Genomic DNA, 23,712 nt, shown 5'->3' with positions numbered 1-23,712 from the left:
ATTTACATGAAATGGTTTGGTCCATTCGCAAAGCCAAAGCGAACGGCTTGCGAGTACGGTGACCATACCTTGGGAACCACTTGTCCGATTAATTTCAAACCTTGAAAAGGCACATCCTCGGGTCCCCAGCAATATATCTGGCAAGTTTCAATTAGATCGGACCCGTGGTTGTCGAGAAACAGCGGTCACAGACAAACACACAGACACACACACATACACACACACATACACACAGAGATTACTGGAATTATAGATAGACTAGGGCGTGCCCGTACGTGGGTGCAAAAAAACATGCGTGCAAACAACAACAACAAAAAAAAACTTTGAAACCACGTGGCAGTAACGACCACAGAACCCCCCCCTCTATTTACATGAAATGGTTTGGTCCATTCGCAAAGCCAAAGCGAACGGCTTGCGAGTACGGTAGAACCCCCCCCTCTATTTACATGAAATGGTTTGGTCCATTCGCAAAGCCAAAGCGAACGGCTTGCGAGTACGGTGACCATACCTTGGGAACCACTTGTCCGATTAATTTCAAACCTTGAAAAGGCACATCCTCAGGTCCCCAGCAATATATCTGGCAAGTTTCAATTAGATCGGACCCGTGGTTGTCGAGAAACAGCGGTCACAGACAAACACACACACACACACACACACACACACACACACACACACACACACACACACACACACAGACACACACACATACACACAGAGATTACTGGAATTATAGATAGATGAAGGGCTCTACCATTGTAATGATACAACTTCATCATACAGTACATACTGAGATAGCAAAATATTAAACTGCTTATGGAGTAAACAAGTCACACTATAGTGATCATCATATACAGTAGTGAAACATTGTAAGTGCCATTTCAGATACTAGGGCGTGCCCGTACTATATATATATCTAAAATTATATCCCCCCCTCTATTTACATGAAATGGTTTGGTCCATTCGCAAAGCCAAAGCGAACGGCTTGCGAGTACGGTAGAACCCCCCCCCTCTATTTACATGAAATGGTTTGGTCCATTCGCAAAGCCAAAGCGAACGGCTTGCGAGTACGGTGACCATACCTTGGGAACCACTTGTCCGATTAATTTCAAACCTTGAAAAGGCACATCCTCGGGTCCCCAGCAATATACCTGGCAAGTTTCAAGTATATCGGACCGGTAGTTGTCGAGAAACAGCGGTCACAGACAAACACACACACACACACAGACACACACACATACACACAGAGATTACTGGAATTATAGATAGATATGGCAAAACAGTTTTTCAGTTTTTGAGTTTTGGGGCATTTTGCTTAATTTTGCTCAAACTCAAACATCAGTTTTTTTTGCAACAGATTCATGAGATTAAACTCTGGTACTCCAACTGCTCCAGGAGCACAGAACAATTGTCTGAGGATGAATCTGGGACCCATGATTGAGAAGATACAATCAACAGGTGGATTAATGACCTCTCCGGTTCACCCAAATGCAACTACACGGCTGGGGATTTCAGGGTGCTCCGGAGGATTGCCTCAAGGTGGCAGCACTGTTCTTCAAGAGGGGAAGACTGTCCATGAAAATCGCAACGAACTGGAGCTTTGATTGAAGACAATCTTAAACTGTCCTCAATCTTCCCAAGAGATTGGTGGGCCCAGGGCCCCAGGCGTTGGCGCATTAGCCACACTCCCAGCGATGGCAGTGATATACCAGCAACAAAGATGTCAAACACTTCTTGATTATCTTCATCCTTATGCATATACTGTATAATCACATACATTCAATCACATAATCACATACAGATTCCAGGAAGTCCTCAGACGAAGGTCTTTATAATGACGAGTCAGGTTTTATGGTCCCTGGTCGAGTCATTTAAGAAAAAATAGTCGGAAAATAATAGCAAGGACCTGCGTAACATTCACGGTAAAAGCCCTGCTTCAGAGAATGGCACATAGTTATTTGGGTGGTGTATAGACAACAGACCACTGTCTCGATCACTAAGGCCTATTTTCACAAGGCCTGTGATGCCTATCAGCTCACAATCCTTTTAACTGTCACTATGGTCATTTTATACTGAAGGGAAAACTTATAGGGAGGGCATGGCGATTGTTAATATGACAGCTCCGAGGATGTGTTTGGCTTCACATAGAAGTAAGCACCAACATAGCAGACATAAGATTTTTCAGGTTGCACTTGTGGGTGGTGTCAGGCCAGCTGTCCCACCATTGGGTGGAATGAAATATCACACACAGACAGCTAGATGGATGAGCAAGCGTATTTGTATACACATTATAATAACAACAAGAGGGAGAATTGCTTTGCAATACATGCCCCCTACCATGTTTCAGTTCAATATATTAAATGGTAAAGGAATAAAGTCTGGAACACTGACCCATGTACTGTATAATACACGATATTGTTACGTTTATGGGGATGTCAATCATTTAGGAGTCGTGTTGTTTAGGGTGTATTGCATAGAAATGCCAGTTCAGCTGTGGATCCCCAAATAGGACCTTTTCACATTTATTTTTTCTTAAAGTTTACCCCATATCCACTCCCTTTACACCATGTGATTTTGACTGTTGGTGGTGGTGCACAAAACAGCTTTGGAAACGATTCAACCCTTTTTCTTTCAAGCAAGAAAGTGCGGGAAAAGAGTCAGGAAGAGGAGGAAGAGCGGCTCTTGGCGGTGCGGTAAAAAAATGGATCCTTTCTCGTGGCGTGAACGGCTTCATTGAGCATGTTGGTGTGAGGGACTCTATCTCTACGAACCTTCTAAAGGATTCAGTGTCCATGAAGTAGGTGGACAAAAAGGAAAAGAGCATATTCTGTGGAAAAAGGTGCTTTTTGGGTCTCTGCGGAAAACGCTATATGCTTCATGCTGTGAATAGGTGCAGCGTGTGCTATATGATGGAGTCGACCTCGATGAACTTCCTGAGGGATTTACTGTGTTGTATGAAGGAGGTTGATGAAAGGAAAGGGATCAAAGGAGAAAGGAATTGCAGAGCATGATGACTGGTCCATTCACGTTTGTTCCAGCCAAGCCCCGCTCTGCGAGCGTTGATGAAACTGCTCTTCAAACAGGCCTGAAACACATTCCATTCCCATCCTCATATCCAGTTTTATTTCAATTCCCTGCGAATATTGTTTTATTAATTTGCTTCCCTTCCCTTTTCCTGGGTTAGATAGAGGGTCTGTATGTGTGATGTTGTGTCGGCCTTTCATATCGGATGTATGTGGCCTGTGTTAATTGTTTCAGTCTGTCATTATTAATTAATTAATTCCGTCGTCATACTTATATGATTTGCTAATTATATCATTTTGCATTCTTTGAAGTAAATTGATTTTATTTCATTTTGTTTGATTGACATTTTTCGGATCAGGTTGCAAGCTCCCCTGAGCCGCCAGTGGGGCAGTCTAGACTCTACAGCCTCTACTCCTTGCATAAACCAAAAGTTCAAGCTTCCAAAAACTGTTCGGTCAGCTTGCGGGCCTCGGCCCGGCAGGCTGGGGATAGGACCTAGGATCGCTGAAATTAATCACCCCGTAACACATTTAGTTGGGAGTGACGTTTGGGATTCTGGTCCTCATCCCGGTCACCCGTAACAATATTTTCAAAGTCCAAAAAGGCATAACTCTGTGAAAAATTGGCAAAATGCCCCAAAACTCAAACTTGTTGTGTAATCATAATAAAGCCATGTACCAAGTTTCAGTTCAATATGTTAAACGTTATGGGAAAAACGTCTGGAAAACCACCGGTGGGACGGACAGACAACAACAACAACAACAACAGGCATTTTAAGGCCATTTTCCCTGCTAGAGCGGAGGTTAGCCTTGCGGGCCCCATGACAATATTCTCCATTTTGCCCTATTTTCTGCATCTCCCCTTGTTATAACCCCCTTGCCCGCATTTCTTCTTCCACCACCTTTAGCCAAGTCTTTCTTGGTCTTCCCCGTTCTCTACTTCCTTCTACATTCATTTCCATCACTCTTCTCAACCAGTCACTTTCATCCTTCCTCAACACATGACCAAACCATCTCAACCTGTTTCTCTTAACAGCATCCATCACAGGCTCCATTCACATCATCTTTCGCAATTCATCATTTGTCTTCCTCTCTCTCAACGATACTCCGCACATCCACTGAACCATTCACATTTCCACCCTTTCCAGCCTTCGTTGCTGCTCTGCGTTCATTACCCATGTCTCGCTCCCATAAATCATAACACTTCTCACACATGCAGCATACACCTTTCCCTTCACCTTCAACGACACTCCCCTCCTCGTCAGCACGCCACTCAGTTCCCGAAACTTCTTCCATGCACATCTCACTTTAGCAACCGTTGCCGAGTCTGATCCACCTTCTCCATTCAGCATGTCTCCTATGTAGCAAAATGTTTTCACACCTTCCAGCTTCACGCCGTCTCCAAGATCCAACTCAATAGACAGACGAACGGACAGACAGACGGAGAGAAAACCTATAATCCCCTCCAGTGAAACGTGTAGGGGACTAATAATACCAAAAAACAGATGGATGTAAAGAGAATGGAATAAAAGTACCAAAAATTGAGCACGATTAAACCCTTACCACAACCATAACCCTACAGAGTTCTGAATGATTTATAAGAAAGAGCAACACTTTATTCTTTCAAAAATTATCAATGTGTGAGATATATATATATATATATATATATATATATATATATATATATATATATATATATATATATATATATATAATATATATATATATATTGTTGTGGATATGAGAATGGTTTTTTTTTTTTGTTGTTGTGTAAATTGTTGTAAAATATCGCCCTCCTTACTCCGGTGTTGTATAAAGGTCAAAGGGCATTCCCGTAGTTAATTCCATAAAGCATACACGAAGGACACCATATATCCCTGTTCAGTAGTTTATTTCCTTATTCTGTGTATTAGGTTAAAGGCTTTGTCTTCCATTAATTAATACTCCATTGCACCAAATTCAAATAGATAGATCCCCTTTCATTCCCATTCCCAAAACCTCTACTGCCAACTGCATTTGCCGCCATTACGGCGTGGTCAGCTCGGGGAAGAAGGGCGTGCCCACCCATCGTCATCAAGGGCGGAGCCAGAGGGCCGTGCCGACCAATCAGGGCCGAGGCGAGCTGACCGATGGGTGTGTCCTGGACACCAGCGGCTTGATCGCCTGAGGCGCTATAAAGCGCGCGCGCGAAAGCCGAGAAGTGGTTGTTGGACTAAGCAAGAGAGGTTGTTGTTGGACTAAGCAAGAGAGGGAGAGGTGAATTACAAGAGTTGCGCCAAAGGTTCCAAGAAAGAGTTGCGCCAAAGGTTCCAAGAAGGAGTTGCGCCAGAGAGGTTCCAAGAAAGAGTTGAGCCAGAAAACCAGCAGCTTTGGGCTCCACAAGCAGCGTTGACTCCACCAGGCAGCGTCGACCCGTTACCCCGCGGGAGCCAGATTGCGGTGGCATCGGTGGCCGTCGAGGTCCAGCCCGACGTCCCGTGCGGGATCAAGCCCGAACCATCTGCCCCAGCTGAACCTTCCCATTCCTCCTTCCAGCATTCATTCCTGCCATTCTATCCTTCTTGTGTACGTGAGTTTGTTTTGTTTGTTCTGTCCCTGGGTTAATTAAGACTGCTATAGGTAAGCTAGGAATTTGCACTGTGTCCTTCTGGTCCGTCCCTCTTTCTATTTTATTTTCTTATCTTTCCTCCTCCTTGGTTTCTTTGATTGTGTAAATAGTAATAAATTATATTCGTATTTCCACCCTTTTGCTTTGGTCTTCTTCTTCTTCACATCTGTGTCGCCTTTTTCTTTTCCCTATTGAATATCTGTGGCGCGATTCGGCCAACGTCCAGGAATCGGGTTAGTCGGGGTAACTGTTAGGGCCGCGGCGCCATCCGCTCGGCAAATCAACATCTTATCCGCGGTCCGTAACAATATATATGGGGTATTTTGCAGCGGTGATGTATTTCGTTTCGGCAAACCAAGCGTGAGTAGGGTATATCACCATCGGATCGAGTTTGATTCCATACAGCATCTTATGCAACCAGGCCAACATGCAGGACATTGCTTAGAGTTGGATCATTGTCAGCTTGTTGCACAATCTTATTCACTAAAAAGCAAGGGTATGGGGGAATTTGATATAAAGGTGCAAGGAGGTTGTTGTTTTATGATATTGATCTCTTACACACCTGAGAGAGAATGCTAACACTGTGTTAGAAAGTTCATAGTAGTCTAATAAAGGTAAATATAGAGCTGATTAAAGGCTCACCTTCCAAGGGCTTAACAATCTGTAGCTTGTCAGGAAGGAAGGAACGAACGCCACAGGACATGGCTGAGCGTGAATCTGACGAGTCACTCCCAGTTGGTGTTGAGGGTCGACTCAAAACGGAGGTGCTGGCGGTTGTTCTCGAGAGCTCCAGCAGGCGTCGGTCCCACTCCTCGTCCATAAACCGACGCTCGCTCAGCAAAGCCTCGCGCCGAACGGCCAGACGTCTCAAGGCTGTTTCCAGGTCATTGGAGCCTGGCATCCCTGGCTGGCCTGGTCGTCGCTCCTCACTGCACATCCACAACACAAAGACTCAAATACACTTGTGAGAGATTTACTTTATTTTATGTTGTACTGTGTTATGGCATTATATATTGCATATGTACTCTTGGAATGATGTTGATGTGGATGGGATTATCAATTGTCAATATCGAGGCACATCCAAGCACCAAAAGGAAATTAAAAAAAAAAAATCTACTAGCCGGATCTGGATCCAGATCTTCACCAAAATTGAATCGATTCTTCCTTGTCGCACACACAAGATCTCCAACAAGTTTCGTCCAAATTCATCCACAACTTTTTCAGATATCCTGCTATGTATAGTTTTTGGCCCCATCTCCCAATGGTGAAGAATCACTTTAAAAAAAAAAAAATTCTCATATCCGAATCCATATTCAGATCTTCACCAAAATCGAATCAATTCTTCCTTGTCACACACACAACCTGTCCACCAAGTTTAGTCCAAATTCATCCACAACTTTTTGAGATATCCTGCTATGTATCGTTTTTGGCCATATCTCCCAATGGTGAAGAATCACTTAAAAAAATTAAATAATTTTCATATCCGAATCCATAATCAGATCGTCACCAAAATCGAATCGGATAGTCCTTGTCAGACACCCAACCGGTCCACCAAGTTTAGTCCAAATCTGTCCACATCTTTTTGAGATATCCTGCTATGTATCGTTTTTGTCTCTATCTCCCAATGGTGAAGAATCACTTAAAAAATTAAATAATTCTCATATCCGAATCCATATTCAGATATTCACCAAAATCGAATCGAATCGTCCTTGTCAGACACGCAACCCGTCCACCAACTTTAGTCCAAATCTGTCCACAACTTTTTGAGATATTCTACTATGTATCATTTTTGGCCCTTCTTCCCAATGGTGAAGAATCACTTTAAAAATTCTAGTAGCCGGATCCGAATCCGGATCTTCACCAAAATATAATCATTTTGTTCTTGTCACATTCGCTACATCTATGCCAAATTTCGTCCGAATCTGTCCACAACTTTTTGAGATATTTTGTTCACAAACGGACAAACGGACAGACAAACAAACAGACAGACAGACAGACTGGGGTGAAAACATAACCTCCATCCACCTTTGGTGGAGGGGGTAATAACAAGAAGGAGAATTGCTTTGCAATACATATCCCCGACTGGCCCCAATGAATGTTCCTGTTCCAAGCACTCAGTAATTGTGAGTTAAAGAGTATGGGGAAAAAGGTCTGGAAAACCACAGGTGTGACGGACGGATGGATGGATGGAGAAACATACCTATAGTCCCCTCTGGTGAAACTGGTAGGGGACTAATAGTCAACCTAGCTCACCCTGCCCCACCTCCATATATTTTGCATTACTAACCCCTCACTGCCCATGTCCACATCCAAGCTCCTGTTGGTGGCTGACGTTTCGGAGCCATAGTAGCTGGAGCGTGGTGATGGAAAGCTGCTGGATTGATTAGAGCCGAATGTCGACGTCCGATTGGATCCAGGAATGGGCAGTGGTGAGAGACTGCGCAGGCGACGTTTGCTGGCCTCATTCACATTCCGTACTGTGTCAAACATCCTTCGTTCTCTGCTCCTGTTCCGGTACAGAGAAAAAATCCCGAATTTGCAAAAAAGTGGAAATCAACCAAATAATTCAACTGACAATGCATATCTGATTATGTCTGACAGGATAATCACAGGGTAGCATCCCCAAAAAGGAATGCGCAAATTGTGAAACATATCCTTGAGGTCAGGTTGGTAAGGCTGATGGCTTTGCCCAATATCATAGAGCTTATCTAGATGGGTAAGCCTGGCTTAAGATCTTAAGGTCCTGAGTTCGAGCCTCTGTGGTGGCATAATCACCAGGGTGGTCAACTCAGTGTGGCATCCTTCCAAGGCTGGCAAAATCAGTACCAGCTCTGGGAAGAATGAGCCATTTGAGTATTCTGCGTCGGAGTGGTGACCCGTCCAGGATTGTGCCCCAGAACCAAGGAAGAACTGTCATACGTGCCTGATTGTGTTGAAGGAATGTTTATACTTTTATCCAGATGGGTTGTGGTTCTGGTCTTGAGGGTATTGCAAGAGAATAAGAGAAGAAACGCAAGCAGGAAAGTGTATCGATTCGCAGTCGATTGCAGTCGATTGTTCGCAGTCGATTGTTCCACTTCCATGGGATATGTACAAAAAATTGTTTTCTAACTTGCAACCATAACGTCAAACCAAATCATGGTATGTTACAAGAACACACAGCGCACCTTAACTTAACTCAATTCAAGTGTATACTACAAGTTGTATATATTTTCCATTAGGGAACCTCATTACACCTGGAAACACCCTTCTTCTACCAGTCCTCTCCTTCTCCTTGTGCCGCAGTGCATCCCTTTGTCGTCATCCCGCTGCTTTCCCTTTGCCCCATTTTGTCAGTCGATCCATTGCGGCCTGTCACTCGACTCTTCCATGAGCCTCTACATCTGTAGAAAGAGAAATTCCATTTCATGTAAGCCTGATGAAATCTTTGGGACAGCGATAGTGTGTGCCATACTTACTTGTCAGGGTTGGCACTGTCCTCTAGTTGTCTTCTCATGGTCCCCTCGATCTCGGCAGCCAGAGAATCCTGGACAAACGGCACGGTAACATTCAGCCACTACGGAATGCAGCATGAATCAATTTAGCTCCAACCTATCCAGATTAAACAACACCTGGTGTTGTAATAGTTAGAGTGCATATGCTATGAATCTGGGAGGTTGGTGGTTAGAACCCTGGCGAGTTATACCAAAGATTTTTTAAAATGGTACGTGCTGCTAATAGCAAAAGCTTTGATGGACCTAATGGCTTCCTCCTGAGTTGAAGCACTTCCTTGTAAAATAACTCATATCTTACAATAATTCACCAAATGTCCGTCCGTCTGTCTGTCTGTCTGTCTGTCTGTCCGTTCGAAGGTACCGCAAAAACGGCTGAACCGATCGCAACGATATTTTGGGTGGGTAATCCTGGGACCCCCTGGAGTAAAATAGGGTATATTGTTTTTCCAATTACAGCTTTGGCCTCCAGCATTTTCAGGTTTGAACTCCCGCATAACGTTATTTTCCCGGGTGCCGCACAAACGGCTGCACCGATCGCTGCACAGCTGCACCGATTGGCTGCACTGATTGCTGCACGGCTGCACCGATTGGACTTGGTGACCTCGGACAAAGACCTTTTATAAGGACATGGGTTTAATCTCTGCTTGAGAGAATGCCAACCCCCTCCAAATGCCAACATCACGGCCGTCTCTCCAACTCACAATCCCATGAGATATGCGGAAAGGATGACCCAAAACCAATTATCTTCTTTTTGATTCGTATATAAACATCATTAAAAGTAAATAATGACCTCGGCCAAAGTTCAAACGACGTGAGTTTAATCTCCACATGAGCGAATTCCACATAGCTATTTGGGCGGTGTATAAGCTAACAGATCGCTGTCTCCATCGATCTTGCCAAGGCCGTAACATCTATCGGCTCTAAATCCTTTTAACTGTTGACTTCGTAGTTTTTACAATGAAGGAAACATTAACAATGTTGTTAAAAGTTTATTTTATGATTAATTTGTGATTGGAGTTATGTTGTTTGGAATGAAAAAAGAGATATCTAGTTCAAGTAAATGACGACATTCCGTGATGGTTTCTACTTTCTAAACGTGAACTTCGCGGATCGCCATATGCAGATTCGCCACGGTCCCACGATCGATGTTTCTATACATGAACGTACCCGTTTGTTTGCGAACGGGTATGTTTTTCATGGAAGTCCTTCACGAACTTGCTGTCCATGTCTGACGTGCGACTGAGGGTGCTACAGGAATGTGGAATTTATTGGTTTCATGCTTTAGCATTCGCCGTATCTGCATTGCCTGTTTGCTTCTGGCCTCCCACCCGTGCGTAGCACGGGTATCTCACTTGTTATTTATAATAATAAAAGGCAATGTGTGTTAGTCAGTCAGTCAGTCAGGGTGTGTGTGTTGGTCTCCTCCATAATTCCAAAACCATGAAACCTAGCAGCCCCAAACTTAACAGGCTTACTTATCCAACTCCAAGGGGGTGCATGAATGAAAACTGGGTGTTTGTGTGTGTTAAACACCCCTTTTGAAGACGACTAACCGGGTTATTTAATTAAAAGACAAAAAAGGCTTTATCCTTGGTGAGCCCACTATCACTCGCAAGGGACTTCAGCTTTTTCAGCCTGCTCAAAATGCCGTAAATTGGAACAGGCCGCAACGGTTTCTGCACAAATTTTCACTTTCCTCCTTCATATCATCGGACGTCTGTTCTTCATACCTACAAATCACAGTATACAACTATTGTAGAAATCGCATTTTATAACTTTGTGGAAAATTTCCTTTGGTGAAAATGTAGTTTTTCTTCCCGATGGCCTCACACCCTCATTTTAACTCCATGCCATTTAACTCCATACATACCTCCTTCGATTTCTATTTTCATTTATGGTCGTCACTAAAGTAGATAGATTAAGACGTGGTGAAAACAAATTATGTGAAAGTCCGTTCAGTTTTAATTAATTTACGGCGTGGAGTGATTTTACATGGTGCATGTTGTAGGCCTTGCCTACTGTTAGGGCATGCCCTTTTCTGCTCATAAAGGTGTCGAAATTAATGTTTTGTTTGAAGTTGTGCATATCACCACATGCCTGAAGTTATAAGCTATTAGATTAGATAAGGATTGCAGATGCATGGCTTAGAAATCGCATTATATGACTTTCTCAAGGATTTACTTTGGTAAAAACGTGTTTTTATTTTACGGCGTAGCCCATAAGGCAAAGCCGTCTAGAACAGTGTTTGCCCATCTGTATGTATGTATGTATGTATGTATATATGTCCCCTCAAACGTATACCAATCAGAGCTGAGGATCTGTTCACATGACAGGGTGATGTGATTACGTCTGAATGTCATTACGGCGGTACGGTGGCTGACTCTCCACACTCTGGCATTTTGATTCCAATTTCGTTCAGGCCGAACATATCGTCGAACCTGTCATATATCACAATCATCATGCTCTACCTTTACGTTTTTCATTCAGTGTGAAGCACAAATTGTTAAAATGACCATCAAATATCAAAAGCATCGGCGTTATGTCTCTTGCAACAAAATGGTACGCATAGGCCTTAGGCTTTATGCCTACCCTTCGGACCGCTTCGGACAAATTAAGCCCAGGTTTCTAAATACAGTAGTGTATCGTTTCAGTCGTGTCGTTTTTGTAATAGTAATAATAATAATAATAATCTATCTATAATTCCAGTAATCTCTGTGTGTATGTGTGTGTGTCTGTGTGTTTGTCTGTGACCGCTGTTTCTCGACAACCACGGGTCCGATATACTTGAAACTTGCCAGGTATATTGCTGGGGACCCGAGGATGTGCCTTTTCAAGGTTTGAAATTAATCGGACAAGTGGTTCCCAAGGTATGGTCACCGTACTCGCAAGCCGTTCGCTTTGGCTTTGCGAATGGACCAAACCATTTCATGTAAATAGAGGGGGGGGTTCTACCGTACTCGCAAGCCGTTCGCTTTGGCTTTGCGAATGGACCAAACCATTTCATGTAAATAGAGGGGGGGGGGGGGGGTTCTGTGGTCGTTACTGCCACGTGGTTTCAAAGTTTTTTTTTGTTGTTGTTGTTTGCACGCATGTTTTTTTGCACCCACGTACGGGCACGCCCTAGTATAGTAAATATGACCATAACACCCAATGTCATGAATACAAAGATAATGATTTGAAGCGGTGTATGGTTCATGATTCCATGATAAGCGGTGTACGGACTAACAACCGCGGAAGTAAGGAATTCGCCTCGGGTTTTCAATAGCATGTTATTAACTCAATCCTTGTGTGGTATATAGATTACAGTAGATCTTCCCTCAGTTCTGTAGGTAAAACTTACCTCACGGATGTCGGGATTCCTCCAAATTTCTTTGTTTAATGTTATAGACAGCATCAGCGACTGTTTAAAAAGATAAATCATATGTGTTTGTGGTTTATAATATTTTACAAGCCGGGCTACGCCACTGTTAGACTTTCGGTCTTGTTCAATTTTCAGGGCCTCACATCCTCATTTTAACTCTGATTTTTTTTCTGTTATCATTTCTGGTAGATGCTAAGACAGATGAAGACTCAGTGAAAACAAATTGTGTGAAAATCCATTCACTTTTGATTGATTTACCACATCGAATGACTTTACATTGTGCAATGCTTAAATGTTCCTCGTGCTCTTCATATAGGCCTTGCCTCCTACCTCCTCCTTCCCTACCCTCCCCTCACCCTCCCCTTTCCATTTCCCCTCCCTCACTTCCCTCCCATCCAACTTCACTCCCCCCTCCCCCTCCCTTCCTCACCCCATTCCCACTCCTCCCCCCTTCCCTTCTCCTGCCCTCACCCCTTCTTCTCCCCTCCTCCCTCTACACTTTCCATTTCTCCTCCCTTCTCCATTCACCCCCTCTTCCCCTCCTCCCACTACTCCTCTCCCTCACACCCCCCTCCAATTCCTCACCCCTCCTCCCTCCTCATCCCACTCTTCCCCCTCCCCCTCCTCTCTCTCCCTATACACTCCCCTTCCCCTCCCTTCCCCCATTTGCTCCCCCTCCCTTCCACCCACACCCTCCCCCTCCCCATCCCCCACTTCCCCTCCTCTCCATCCCTCCCCCCCACTCTCTCCCTCCTCCCCTCCACCCTACTCTCTTCCCCTCCCACTATCAATTTTCCCATCATGAAGTGACTCTGTATTACCCAACAATGCTGCTCCACATCGAACCATGGCTGTTTGGGCTTTTTCACAGTTCATTTCCCGCAGACCTCCACAGAAGGGAAGTAGGTATGGTGGAATATAGGTATGGTGGAATATAGGTATGGTGGAATATAGGTATGGTGGAATATAGGTATGGTGGAATATAGGTATGGTGGAATATAGGTATGGTGGAATATAGGTATGGTGGAATATAGGTATGGTGGAATATAGGTATGGTGGAATATAGGTATGGTGGAATATAGGTATGGTGGAATATAGGTATGGTGGAATATAGGTATGGTGGAATATTTGTAGTGGAAGTAAGACATTACTTGCAAAATCGAAGATTTTTCAAGTACAGTATATTGGTTGGTCTTGTGCATTATTCTGTCTGTCTGTTTGTCTGTCTGTATGTTAGTCGACTGCAGGTCACAATTTTGAATCGATCTTCACGAAACTTCACCAAGTTGTAGAGGTCGTCACAATTGAGAAGCCTATTGATGTTGAGGTCAAATTTCCAAAATCGCCATTTTAAATCCGATTGACTTGAAAATTTAACAGCATTTGCATAGTGCCTCACTGAATTGGGAAACCAACTATTTTTGAGGTCAAAAGGTCAAAGGGCAAATATAGGTCAAACTTCTGAAATCATCAATTTTCATCTAAAAATCATCACTTTTCATCCTATTGACCCGAGCTTTGATCAAGATCGTCAATTTTGATCTTGATGAAATGGACAATTTGCTGGATTAATTGCAACCTTTTTTGGAAAGGGGGGGAGGGGGGAGTAAGGTTGTGGACTTTTCAAGTATCGTGCTCTGCATGACGTCTTCTTGTTTTTATATATTTTTCAATGCATCATCAGAAGCTCACAATGCTGAACACATACCATGGGGAAGTTGACCAAAGGGTGAAACCAACGCGGTGAAGTCGCTTGCATCCCGGCTTTGTTTCGCAGGTTCTTGGCCTCCTCCTGGGCTTCGTGCAGCATGCCCGTGCATTGCTGCATCTTCTCTTTAATGTATCGAAGCTACACAAAAAAATCCGACACCTTCAGGGTCATTTGCCTCGTACGAACATATTTTGTATTTACATTCAGAGGAACCATATTACAAGGAGGCACCATTTAGGATGTGTTGAGGGATGGTCACGATGGCCTAAGTCATTCGACAACTTGCTGACATAACCTGAAATTGTAGTTAGCCGATCCAGTTGCACAGTGCAAGGTCATCTCGACATTCATCACGTCAGCAGCAATGACGATGAAAATGAAGCCGTATTGTCCGGCACAAGCTGGATAAGCTCGGATTTACCTCTCCCGTGAGTTCTTTTTGGGCCTCCTTGGCTGCAGCAAGATGCTGGTTAAGCTCGTCATTATCTGCTGCAAACTGCAAGGACAATAAGAAGAATGACACATCTCTAAAGCATAGCTTTCCTTAAACAGAAGGTTATCACATTGAGCTAACAAGAAGTTAGAAACAGAATAGCAGGTGCTCGAGTTTGGGCAAAGTCTACACAATACATAAACATATGAGGATGTGTATAACGATGTGAAAGGTAGGGGATCCTCCTCACCGTCTTCACTTTCCGCTGAAGGTCGACGACTTGTGCAAGCAGCTGGGTGATCTGCTCCTGCTGCCGAGCTGCCTCGTCGCTGCGTCTCATCAAATCCTCTGTCAGTGTTGTCAGCTGTGTGCTCGTCTGCCCTGCTCCCCATTAAACGCCCAATAAAAAACATCATTGTTTTCACCCGAAGTACATAAATATAAAAATTCTTGCTATTGATGTATATTCATTCGTCACCCTACAACCCTAATCATCCACAATGTGTGTGTGTGTGTGTGTCAAGTACACATATTGATGAATCGCACCCAGGCTAGACAGCTGAGAGGAAAGTACGCACACCTCCATACCATCCTGCTAGCCCTCCAATCCACTCTCAATTAAATTGGGTGAAGGGCAGATTGGTTCAGTTTCATAGATGATAACTGACAGATTGAATTGATTGGGTGTGGATGAAGCGCAAGGCATGATGGCCCAAATGACCTTCTCGCATGTCCAATTTCCTCATATTCCTCATATTTTGAGGAAGAGGAAGAAGAAGATGCACAAATCCAAAAGGTTTGCTCATCTTTATACTGTTTTCTTGCTTCTGGAGTTTACTCCCCGTGTCCATTCATTCTAGCCTTTTGCCCTAGCTCAATATCCGAAAATGCTAATTGTTTCGACTACTATCCTGAACTTTCTATATTTTACTCACCTGGTCTATCCCTTCCCATTGTATACAGGGTGCAGTGCAGGTCAGACATGTATTAATCTAATGTGTATCTCTACTAGGATAATCCCAAGGTATTGGCCGATCTCCAACTCCACAAGTCATCATTTCAAAACTCAGGGAACATTTTCATGAATAAATCATCCTCCTCCTCATCTCATTCATTCATGCTCTCCATTTGAGAATTCCTTTATTCCTTTGTTCTTATGTCCTCCTATCCCTTATTGTTTCCTCTTGCTTTGCTCTTCTTCTTAAGTTTGGTACTTATTATTTCAATGCTCGATTTGTGCCCTTTTATGATTAACTAGTAAAAAGCCCGTCAAATGTGACGGGTTGGAACAGTTTATTCGACGGTGCAGCCTCGTGAGCATGCCAAAGTCTGAAGCCTCGGCCTAGTGTCAGATGTGCTTATATCTTTTTTATTTATTAGACATCCTACGGACGTGAATGAACACTCGTTTTACTCCGTGCGCGTTGTGTATCAAGTGCAGTGAATTTGACCTTCCTACACCTTGTATTTGTTGTTATTTTAAAAAAACGCTTCTGTACACCACCCTTGAGGCTCAGTTTACTTGCCACCGTCTACAATTCCAATAGAAGAGACATCAATACTCTTTTATGGAAAATGTTTTTGAAGTTTGTTTTATCCTCAAAAATAGACGATAGTGAACACACATTTGTGTTAAAAGATTGGCCTTTAAAACCTACGCTTATGAAAGGGGACAGACATCTGTACAAACACATAAACTGACATTGTGTTTTATATGGTAGATTATGATCTTGCCCACATTGTCAGTGGTACAGGGTCAGGAAATTAGGGTTGAGATTTAGGGTTGTCGCACCCAATTATGCCACTCTTATGCATGTTTGAGATGCACCACTCATTGATGTTAATATGTTTTGCCACATTTGTTTGTATGGCTGTTCACACATTTGGTGTTGCTCTTCCATAAGCGATTGGTTTTGTGAATAAGAGTTAAATAAAAAGGCAGAGAAATCTGAATAGAAATGACTAGTTATACATTTCCACTGGCACGACAAACATTGACAGCGAATGAAATTGCTACCGGTACAACAAAATAACTCTCATCAGATGAAATTCTCACCATACTTCTTCAACTTTATCCTTCTTCCTTTGATCCACTTTCACCTAACCTTCAAAAAGACATATTAACGAAGAATTTTAAAAGTAGGCTTCTCCTCCAGTACTAACACATTTGCTTATACACCTCCCTGTTCCTTCGTTCTCTGCTCTCCTTTCTGTCAATCTCCTATTCTTCTGTTCCTGCTTCTGAACCTGTGCTAGAATCCTTAATCCCCCTTAGGAATCCTTCATGCCCTCATTTAGGGAATTTCCCCAGATCGTTTTCATGGTTTAGTTTTAAAATGTTTAAACTTTCCCCTGAAGTGTTGTATTCTGTTGTATATTGTAACACACTTTTCTTCTTCTTCTTTAAAAGGTTGTTTTCGATTTGCTCACCAAATCTCTTCATTTCAAAAAAAAAATTCAATCTCTTGCAGTTCTTCCTTCTTACATTCCCAAAACTCACCTGCATAACACCCCTCCTCCAACGTTTTCAAACGGATCTCTGACTTGAAAATAACAAGAAACTCATTTTGCAATAAATGTTCGTTTTCCATGAATCGTCCAACACTTTCTAAAATCCAAATTCATCCTTCCCCTCCTAAACTCCCCCTCACCCATCCCTTTCAAATCTCCCCCCCTGCCCCTCCCCTCCTAAACTCCCCCCTCACCCCTCCCCCCCTCGCTTCTCCCCTCCTAAACTCCCCCCACCTTCCCCTCCCAAACTCCCCCTTCCCCTCCTAAATTCTGCCCTCACCCCTCCATTTCAAAACTTCCCCCTCCCCCCTCCCCTTCAAATCTCCCCACCCTCCTTTTTCTCCAATTCTTCCCTCTCACCCCTCCTCCTCAAAGCGTCCTCCCCGCTTCCTCTCCCTTCCAACTCTTACCTCCATCTCCTCCAACCTTCTTACTTGCTCTGCTCCCCCTCAACCAACACCTCACTGTTCCTCATCCAATCACCATCAAACCTTTTGTCCTCCTCATCCTTCCCTTTCTCCTAGCTCTTCTGAAATCTCTGACACACTATCAACAGCTCTCCCTACGTCCTCCTCCTCCTCCTCATCTTACCCTACCCCTCCCCTGTCCTGTATCCGATGCTCCCCCTTCCTCTTCCTTAACGGTATGGACTTTACCTCAAACGGCTACACAGCTGACTCCGCACGTGAAAAAGCTGAATGCCTCAACTCTGTGTTTGCCTCAAAATAGTGTCCCAAACCCGACTCTCTCTGTACCCACCATAACCAGTCGTACCCAGCTGCTCCTGGACTCTATGCCTTCTCTCCTGACAAGGTGGAGAAGTTTCTGTCAATCCTCGACTTTGATTCTGCAACTGGACCAGACGGCATCAGCCCACGGGTCCAATAATCCTGCTCTGCTGCTCTTTCACACCCTCTCTCTGTTCTCTCCACCCTCTCTTTTGCTCAAGGTCATCTGCCATCAGCTTGTAAATCAGCCAACATTACCGCTTTACACAAAAAGGTGCAAAAACAGATCCTTGCAACTACAGACCAATCAGCCTGCTCCCAATTATCAGCAAAGTCATGGAATCCATCATTGCTTCGGATATCAAATCCTTCCTCTTCTCCAATGGCTTGATCTCTGATCATCAATTTGGATTCAGACCAGGTCACTCTACTCTGGACATGCTGCTTCTGCTGTCTCAACAATGGATGGAGGTCCTCAATGTCAAACAGGAAATTAGAGCTGTCCCTCTTGACATATCACGTGCCTTCGATATGGTCTGGCACCCCGCTCTGCTCACAAAAGTCTCCTCCTTTGGTATCCATGGAAATCTCCACGCATGGCTGGCGGACTTCCTCTCTGGTCGTAGTCAACGTGTGGCCCTGAATCGATTTCTCTCATCTCCCCTTCCTGTTCAGGATGGAGTTCCCCAAGGCAGTGTTCTGGGCCCTGTGCTTTTTCTGGTCTGAATCAATGATCTCTGACTCTCTGGAAAATCCTCTCTATCTATTTTGCTGATGACTCCAGTCTCTGCCGCTCCATACCTCATCCCGCAGATCGGCAGTCTGCAGCCTCCTTACTCTCTGCAGACCTGGACAAAATCACAGACTGGTCAAACAATTATCTTCATGTCAAACAAACTTTGACTTCATGACTTCATGTCAAACAAGTCAAAAAAGTCTTCAACAAGTCATCTATCTATAATTCCACTAATCTCTGTGTGTATGTGTGTATGTTTGTCTGTGACCGCTGTTTCTCGACAACCACGGGTCCGATATACTTTAAACTTGCCAGGTATATTGCTGGGGACCCGAGGATGTGCCTTTTCAAGGTTTGAAATTAATCGGACAAGTACTTACCGAGCTATGTCCAAAAAACGATTCAACCAATCAGAGAGCAGCGAGTTATCGCGTGTGCCGAACGTGGCGAACACACTCTGCCTCGGACGGCACATTTGAGAGCGTATTCATTTATTTCACGTTGGCAAACTATGTTGCCGCTATGTTGGCGTTAAACTATGTTTTAAAACTAATTAAAACCATTTCATGTAAATAGAGGGGGGGGATTGTCACTGTACTCGCAAGCCGTTCGCCGTTCGCTTTGGCGTTGCGAATGGACCAAAACATTTCATGAACCAAACCATTTCATGTAAAGCGTTCGCCGTTCGCTTTGGCGTTGCGAATGGACCAAAACATTTCATGGACCAAACCATTTCATGTAAATAGAGGGGGGGGATTGTCACCGTACTCGCACCCACGTACCCACGTACCCACGTACGGGCATTGCACCCACGTACGGGCATGCCCTAGTCTATCTATAATTCCAGTAATCTCTGTATGTGTGTTTGTTTGTTTGTCTGTGACCGCTGTTTCTCGACAACCACGGGTCCGATATACTTTAAACTTGCCAGGTATATTGCTGGGGACCCGAGGATGTGCCTTTTCAAGGTTTCATATTAATCGGACAAGTAGTTACCGAGCTATGTCCAAAAAACGATTCAACCAATCAGAGAGCAGCGAGTTATCACGTGTGCCGAACGTGGCGAACAGACTCTGCCTCGGACGGCACATTTGAGAGCGTATTCATTTATTTCACGTTGGAAAACTATGTTGGCGTTAAACTATGTTTTAAAACTAATTAAAACTACTATCTATAATTCCACGGGTCCGATAAAAAACACCGTACTCGCAAGCCGTTCGCTTTGGACCAAACCATTTCATGTAAATAGAGGGGGGGGGATTGTCACCGTACTCGCAAGCCGTTCGCTTTGGACCAAACCATTTCATGTAAATAGAGGGGGGGGATATAATTTTAGATATATATATAGTACGGGCATGCCCTAGTGTCATTCAATCCTGACAAATCTCACACTCTCACTTTGTCTCTCCGAAAAGATCGTCTGGCCAACCCACCCAACTACTTTCACAACAATCCTCTCCAATAATTTCTGTCACTCAAGCTCTTGGCTCTCACAATCTGCCATGATCTTTCCTGGGAAAACCACATTTCCAAGCTGGCCTCCAAAGCCAGTCGCCGACTGGGCATCCGCTGTCGTGCGAAGTCCTTCCTTGGCACACCTGAGCTCCTCACCACATACAAGGCTTTCATCCGCGGCTCAATGGAATACTGCTCTCCCCTCTGGGCTGTTGCTCCTGCCTCACACCTCGCTCGGCTTCACGCTGTTGAAACCAAAGCTTTTTGAATCATTGGCATCTCCTGCGACGAAGCTAACCCTGAGGGCCTTTCACTCACTCACCACAGGCAGGTTGGTGGTATTTCTGTCTTCTACCGACTCCTCTCTGGCCTAGCCCCCCCCCCCCAGCCCTGTCTGTGCTCTCTCCCCCAAATACTCCTACAGGTCGCACAAGATCTGCCAGCAACCCTCTTCTGATGAAACTGCCAAAAGCATGACTCTCTGCTCACCTTCACTCTTTCATTCCTCTTTTCTCCCACCTCTGGAACAAACACCCTCACTCTCTTCAATCCCACTCCTCCCTCCAGGTCTTTAAAACATCTGTTCACCACCATTTCTTATCTTTCCCCATCCAAAACCCTGATCTTTTCTACCCCCGTTAATAATTCACCCCAGATCCACTTTTCTGAAATATCGACTTCTTTCCTGGAAGTCCTAGCTGTGTCCATGTGTTTTTTTACCTCTCCCATCCCCCACCCCCCCCTTCCCACGCCTCCTCTCCCCAAGCCCTCTCCCTCCCACAGATCTCCCGATGTCCCTGCTCTCAAATGTTGTACTTGTGTGCTTCCCTCTCTCTCCCCATCTTGTCTCCCGCTCCCTTTATTATGTCTTATGTGTCCGTTTGTTTTTTTTTGTCATTAATGTTCGCTCTTACAAGAGCCTCGATCTTGTATACAAAAAAAGAAAAAAAGAAAAGATGTACAAGCCAGCTCAACTGCAGCTCTCCTGCAGTCTTACAAACCTCGTTAATCGTTGGTTTGTGGTGCGACTTGGTGGGAAATAATCAATGAAAAAACCACTTGCTTATTCGACAGGGAATGTAAACATAACCTCAGATTTCATCTCAAAGCAAGTGACAGTGCGTATTATCTCAGGGTAAGCATAGTTTGAACATACTCAGCTCTTTGATGCAGTCGTTCACGAGCTGCTTTTCTTTCTCTTCATAATTTACAGTCTCATTCTTCAGGTGAGAAGCCTGTCATGGGTAGAGAGGTCCAGGGCTCAGATCTGTACACAATATATTTTGGTTTTTTTATTCCAATAATATTTTGGGTGTCATTTCAGCACTCTTGAGGAATCAACAAGCACCCGGGGGTGGGGGAGGGTTGGGTGGAGTCATGTTATTATTTTTATTATTATTACCATCGCAAAGTACATGCCCTATAGCGTGCAACACATTCTTCTGATACGTCCCTTTATTTGGGCAGTGTATAGGCAAGAGGCCACTGCCTCGATCACTCCAGAAAATAAAAATAACCCGGGTAACATATATTATACTGCTTATGTGCATATATATAATACATCGTGGTTATATACACTACATGACTAAAAGTATGCGGACACCCCTCCTAATTAGTGGATTCGGCTATTTCAGCCACATCCATTGCTGACAGGTACATATAATCAAGCACACAGCCATGCAATCTCCATAGACAAACATTGGCAGAGGAATCGGCCGTGCTGAAGAGCTCAGTGACTTTCAAGGTGGCACCGTCATAGGATGCCACCTTTCCAACAAGTCAGTTCGTCAAATTTCTGCCCTGCTGGCGCAGCCCCCGTCAACTGTAAGTGCTGTTATTGTGAAGTGTAAACGTCTTGGAGCAACAACAGCTCAGCAGCGAAGTGGTAGGCCACAAAAGGCCACACAAGCTCACAGAACGGGACCGTCGAGTGCTGAAGCACCCACCACGTAAAAATCAGGATTTGCCAAATACAGGCAAATCCTTGAGGAGAACCTGCTTCAGAGTGCAAAAGGCCCGAGACTGCGGTGATGATTTACATTCCAACTGGACAATGACCCTAAGCATACAGCCAAAGCAACACTAGAATGGTTTCAGAACAAGAAGATTGCTTGAAAGACTTGAAACCTGTTCTAGTGGGGCAGATATGTGAAAAAGATGTTCATTTCCGGCAGAAAGTGTGAAATTTCGCATACAGGGGTATTTTGGGGCGCTGATTTCAAAAATTGGCGGATCCAAGAGATCTAACCAATGGACCGGCCGCCATCTTGAATTCCAATATGGCCGCCAAGACGAAATGTTGAAATTCCCTATCTTGGGTTCTAAATGACCTGTGGCGCTGAAATTTGGTACACAAGGGTATGTTGACATGCTGAGTTCAATAATGCAATAATTTGAAATGTCTGACAAACGGTATGGCCGCCATTTTAAATTCCAATATGGCCGCCAAGACAAACATCGATGTTTTCATTGCTTTAATAGCACAGTGTACGGTAATGTCATAATGTTAAATCATTTGAGCATTATTATGATAACTGGAAAATTGTTGCATCTCAAATCTACTGATGGGTTTGTAATTTTGTCGAAGGCAGTAGAAATTTGGGAAATTCAGCGCCCCAAAATACCCCTGTATGTGAAATTTAACACTTTCTGCCGGAACTGAACATTCACATGACATTCCAAGAATTTATTTTTTTTATGTTTTTTCTCTTTCAGATCCAATGTCGAAATCAAAGAAAACATCGTCAACAATTCCAATGCCAACAGACTGGAACATTTGCGCTCTTTGCCAGAAACGTTCTGAAAATGAACCACTAAGAGATGCACGTAAGGGCAGCAATCAGTCGTGTCTAGACGTCTACGAGAATCTTGCTCAAAATCTCAAGGCATTGAATGATTTAGGTGCCTTGCCTTGCGGGATAAACATTTCCCGACTAGATGATGGTTGCGGTATTGCAGAAACCCTAGCTGCGCATGCTGCCAAATGGCACAAAAACTGTTATGTGCAGTGCAGCAGCTCTCGTGTGGCCAGGGCTGAATCAAGGGAAAGAAAGCAAAGTTCAGACCTTAAACTTGGTGAAGAAACTTACTCGCCTGTTAAGAAAAGACTCAGAACAAGTTTCAAATCTCCATCCGTTGAACAGAGTACTGCTAGCACATGTTTCTTTTGTGATAGCATTATCAGTAATGAAGAAATAGTCCACAGAGCGGCAACAAAAAATGTAGATTCCAATGTTCGATTGATGGCAACAGAATTGAGGGATACAAAACTCCTGGCTAGATTGTCTGTAAGTGATATGACGGCATCAGATGCTGTTTATCACAAGAAGTGCATGACTGTTCTCCACACTCGATACAGATCATTTGTAAGAAAGAATGAGGAAGCCAGTTCAAGTGAAAATATGCCACCAGAATCAGTAGCTTTGGCCGAATTGATAGCCTATTTGGAAGAAATGAAGTGTACAGATGACAGTTACATTTTCAAATTAGCCGATCTCACAAAGCTTTATACAGAACGTCTGGCACAACTGGGAGGTGATATCTCAAAGAGGATTAATTCAACTCACCTTAAGGACAAGCTTCTCAGACACCTTCCGCAACTTGAGGCACATAAGAGCAACCATGAAGTGGCACTGTCATTCAAAGAGGACATTGG

The 23,712-nt window shown here is 44.0% G+C and overlaps 1 protein-coding gene across 7 annotated transcripts in view; it reads right to left on the bottom strand.

Annotated features, from left to right (window-relative positions):
* Window positions 1-23,712, bottom strand: part of LOC137434292 (trafficking kinesin-binding protein 1) — a 1,208,017-nt gene that overhangs the window by 11,861 nt on the left and 1,172,444 nt on the right. For all 7 annotated transcript variants that reach the window (XM_078785255.1, XM_068127174.2, XM_068127175.2 and 4 more), the window contains 7 exons: window positions 21,214-21,292; window positions 14,878-15,008; window positions 14,616-14,690; window positions 14,192-14,332; window positions 9,087-9,154; window positions 7,916-8,134; window positions 6,271-6,557 (listed from right to left, as the gene is read on the bottom strand). In XM_078785255.1, coding sequence (XP_078641381.1) covers window positions 6,271-6,557; window positions 7,916-8,134; window positions 9,087-9,154; window positions 14,192-14,332; window positions 14,616-14,690; window positions 14,878-15,008; window positions 21,214-21,292 — 1,000 coding nt within the window. The remainder of the gene's footprint in view (window positions 1-6,270; window positions 6,558-7,915; window positions 8,135-9,086; window positions 9,155-14,191; window positions 14,333-14,615; window positions 14,691-14,877; window positions 15,009-21,213; window positions 21,293-23,712) is intronic.

This window comes from Myxine glutinosa, chromosome 10 (genome assembly GCF_964187855.1).
Source record: "Myxine glutinosa chromosome 10, kmMyxGlut1.1, whole genome shotgun sequence".
Taxonomy (NCBI): Eukaryota; Metazoa; Chordata; class Myxini; order Myxiniformes; family Myxinidae; genus Myxine; species Myxine glutinosa.
The sequence above is the reverse complement of the archived record's forward strand: the minus strand, read 5'-3'. Positions and strand labels throughout refer to the sequence as shown.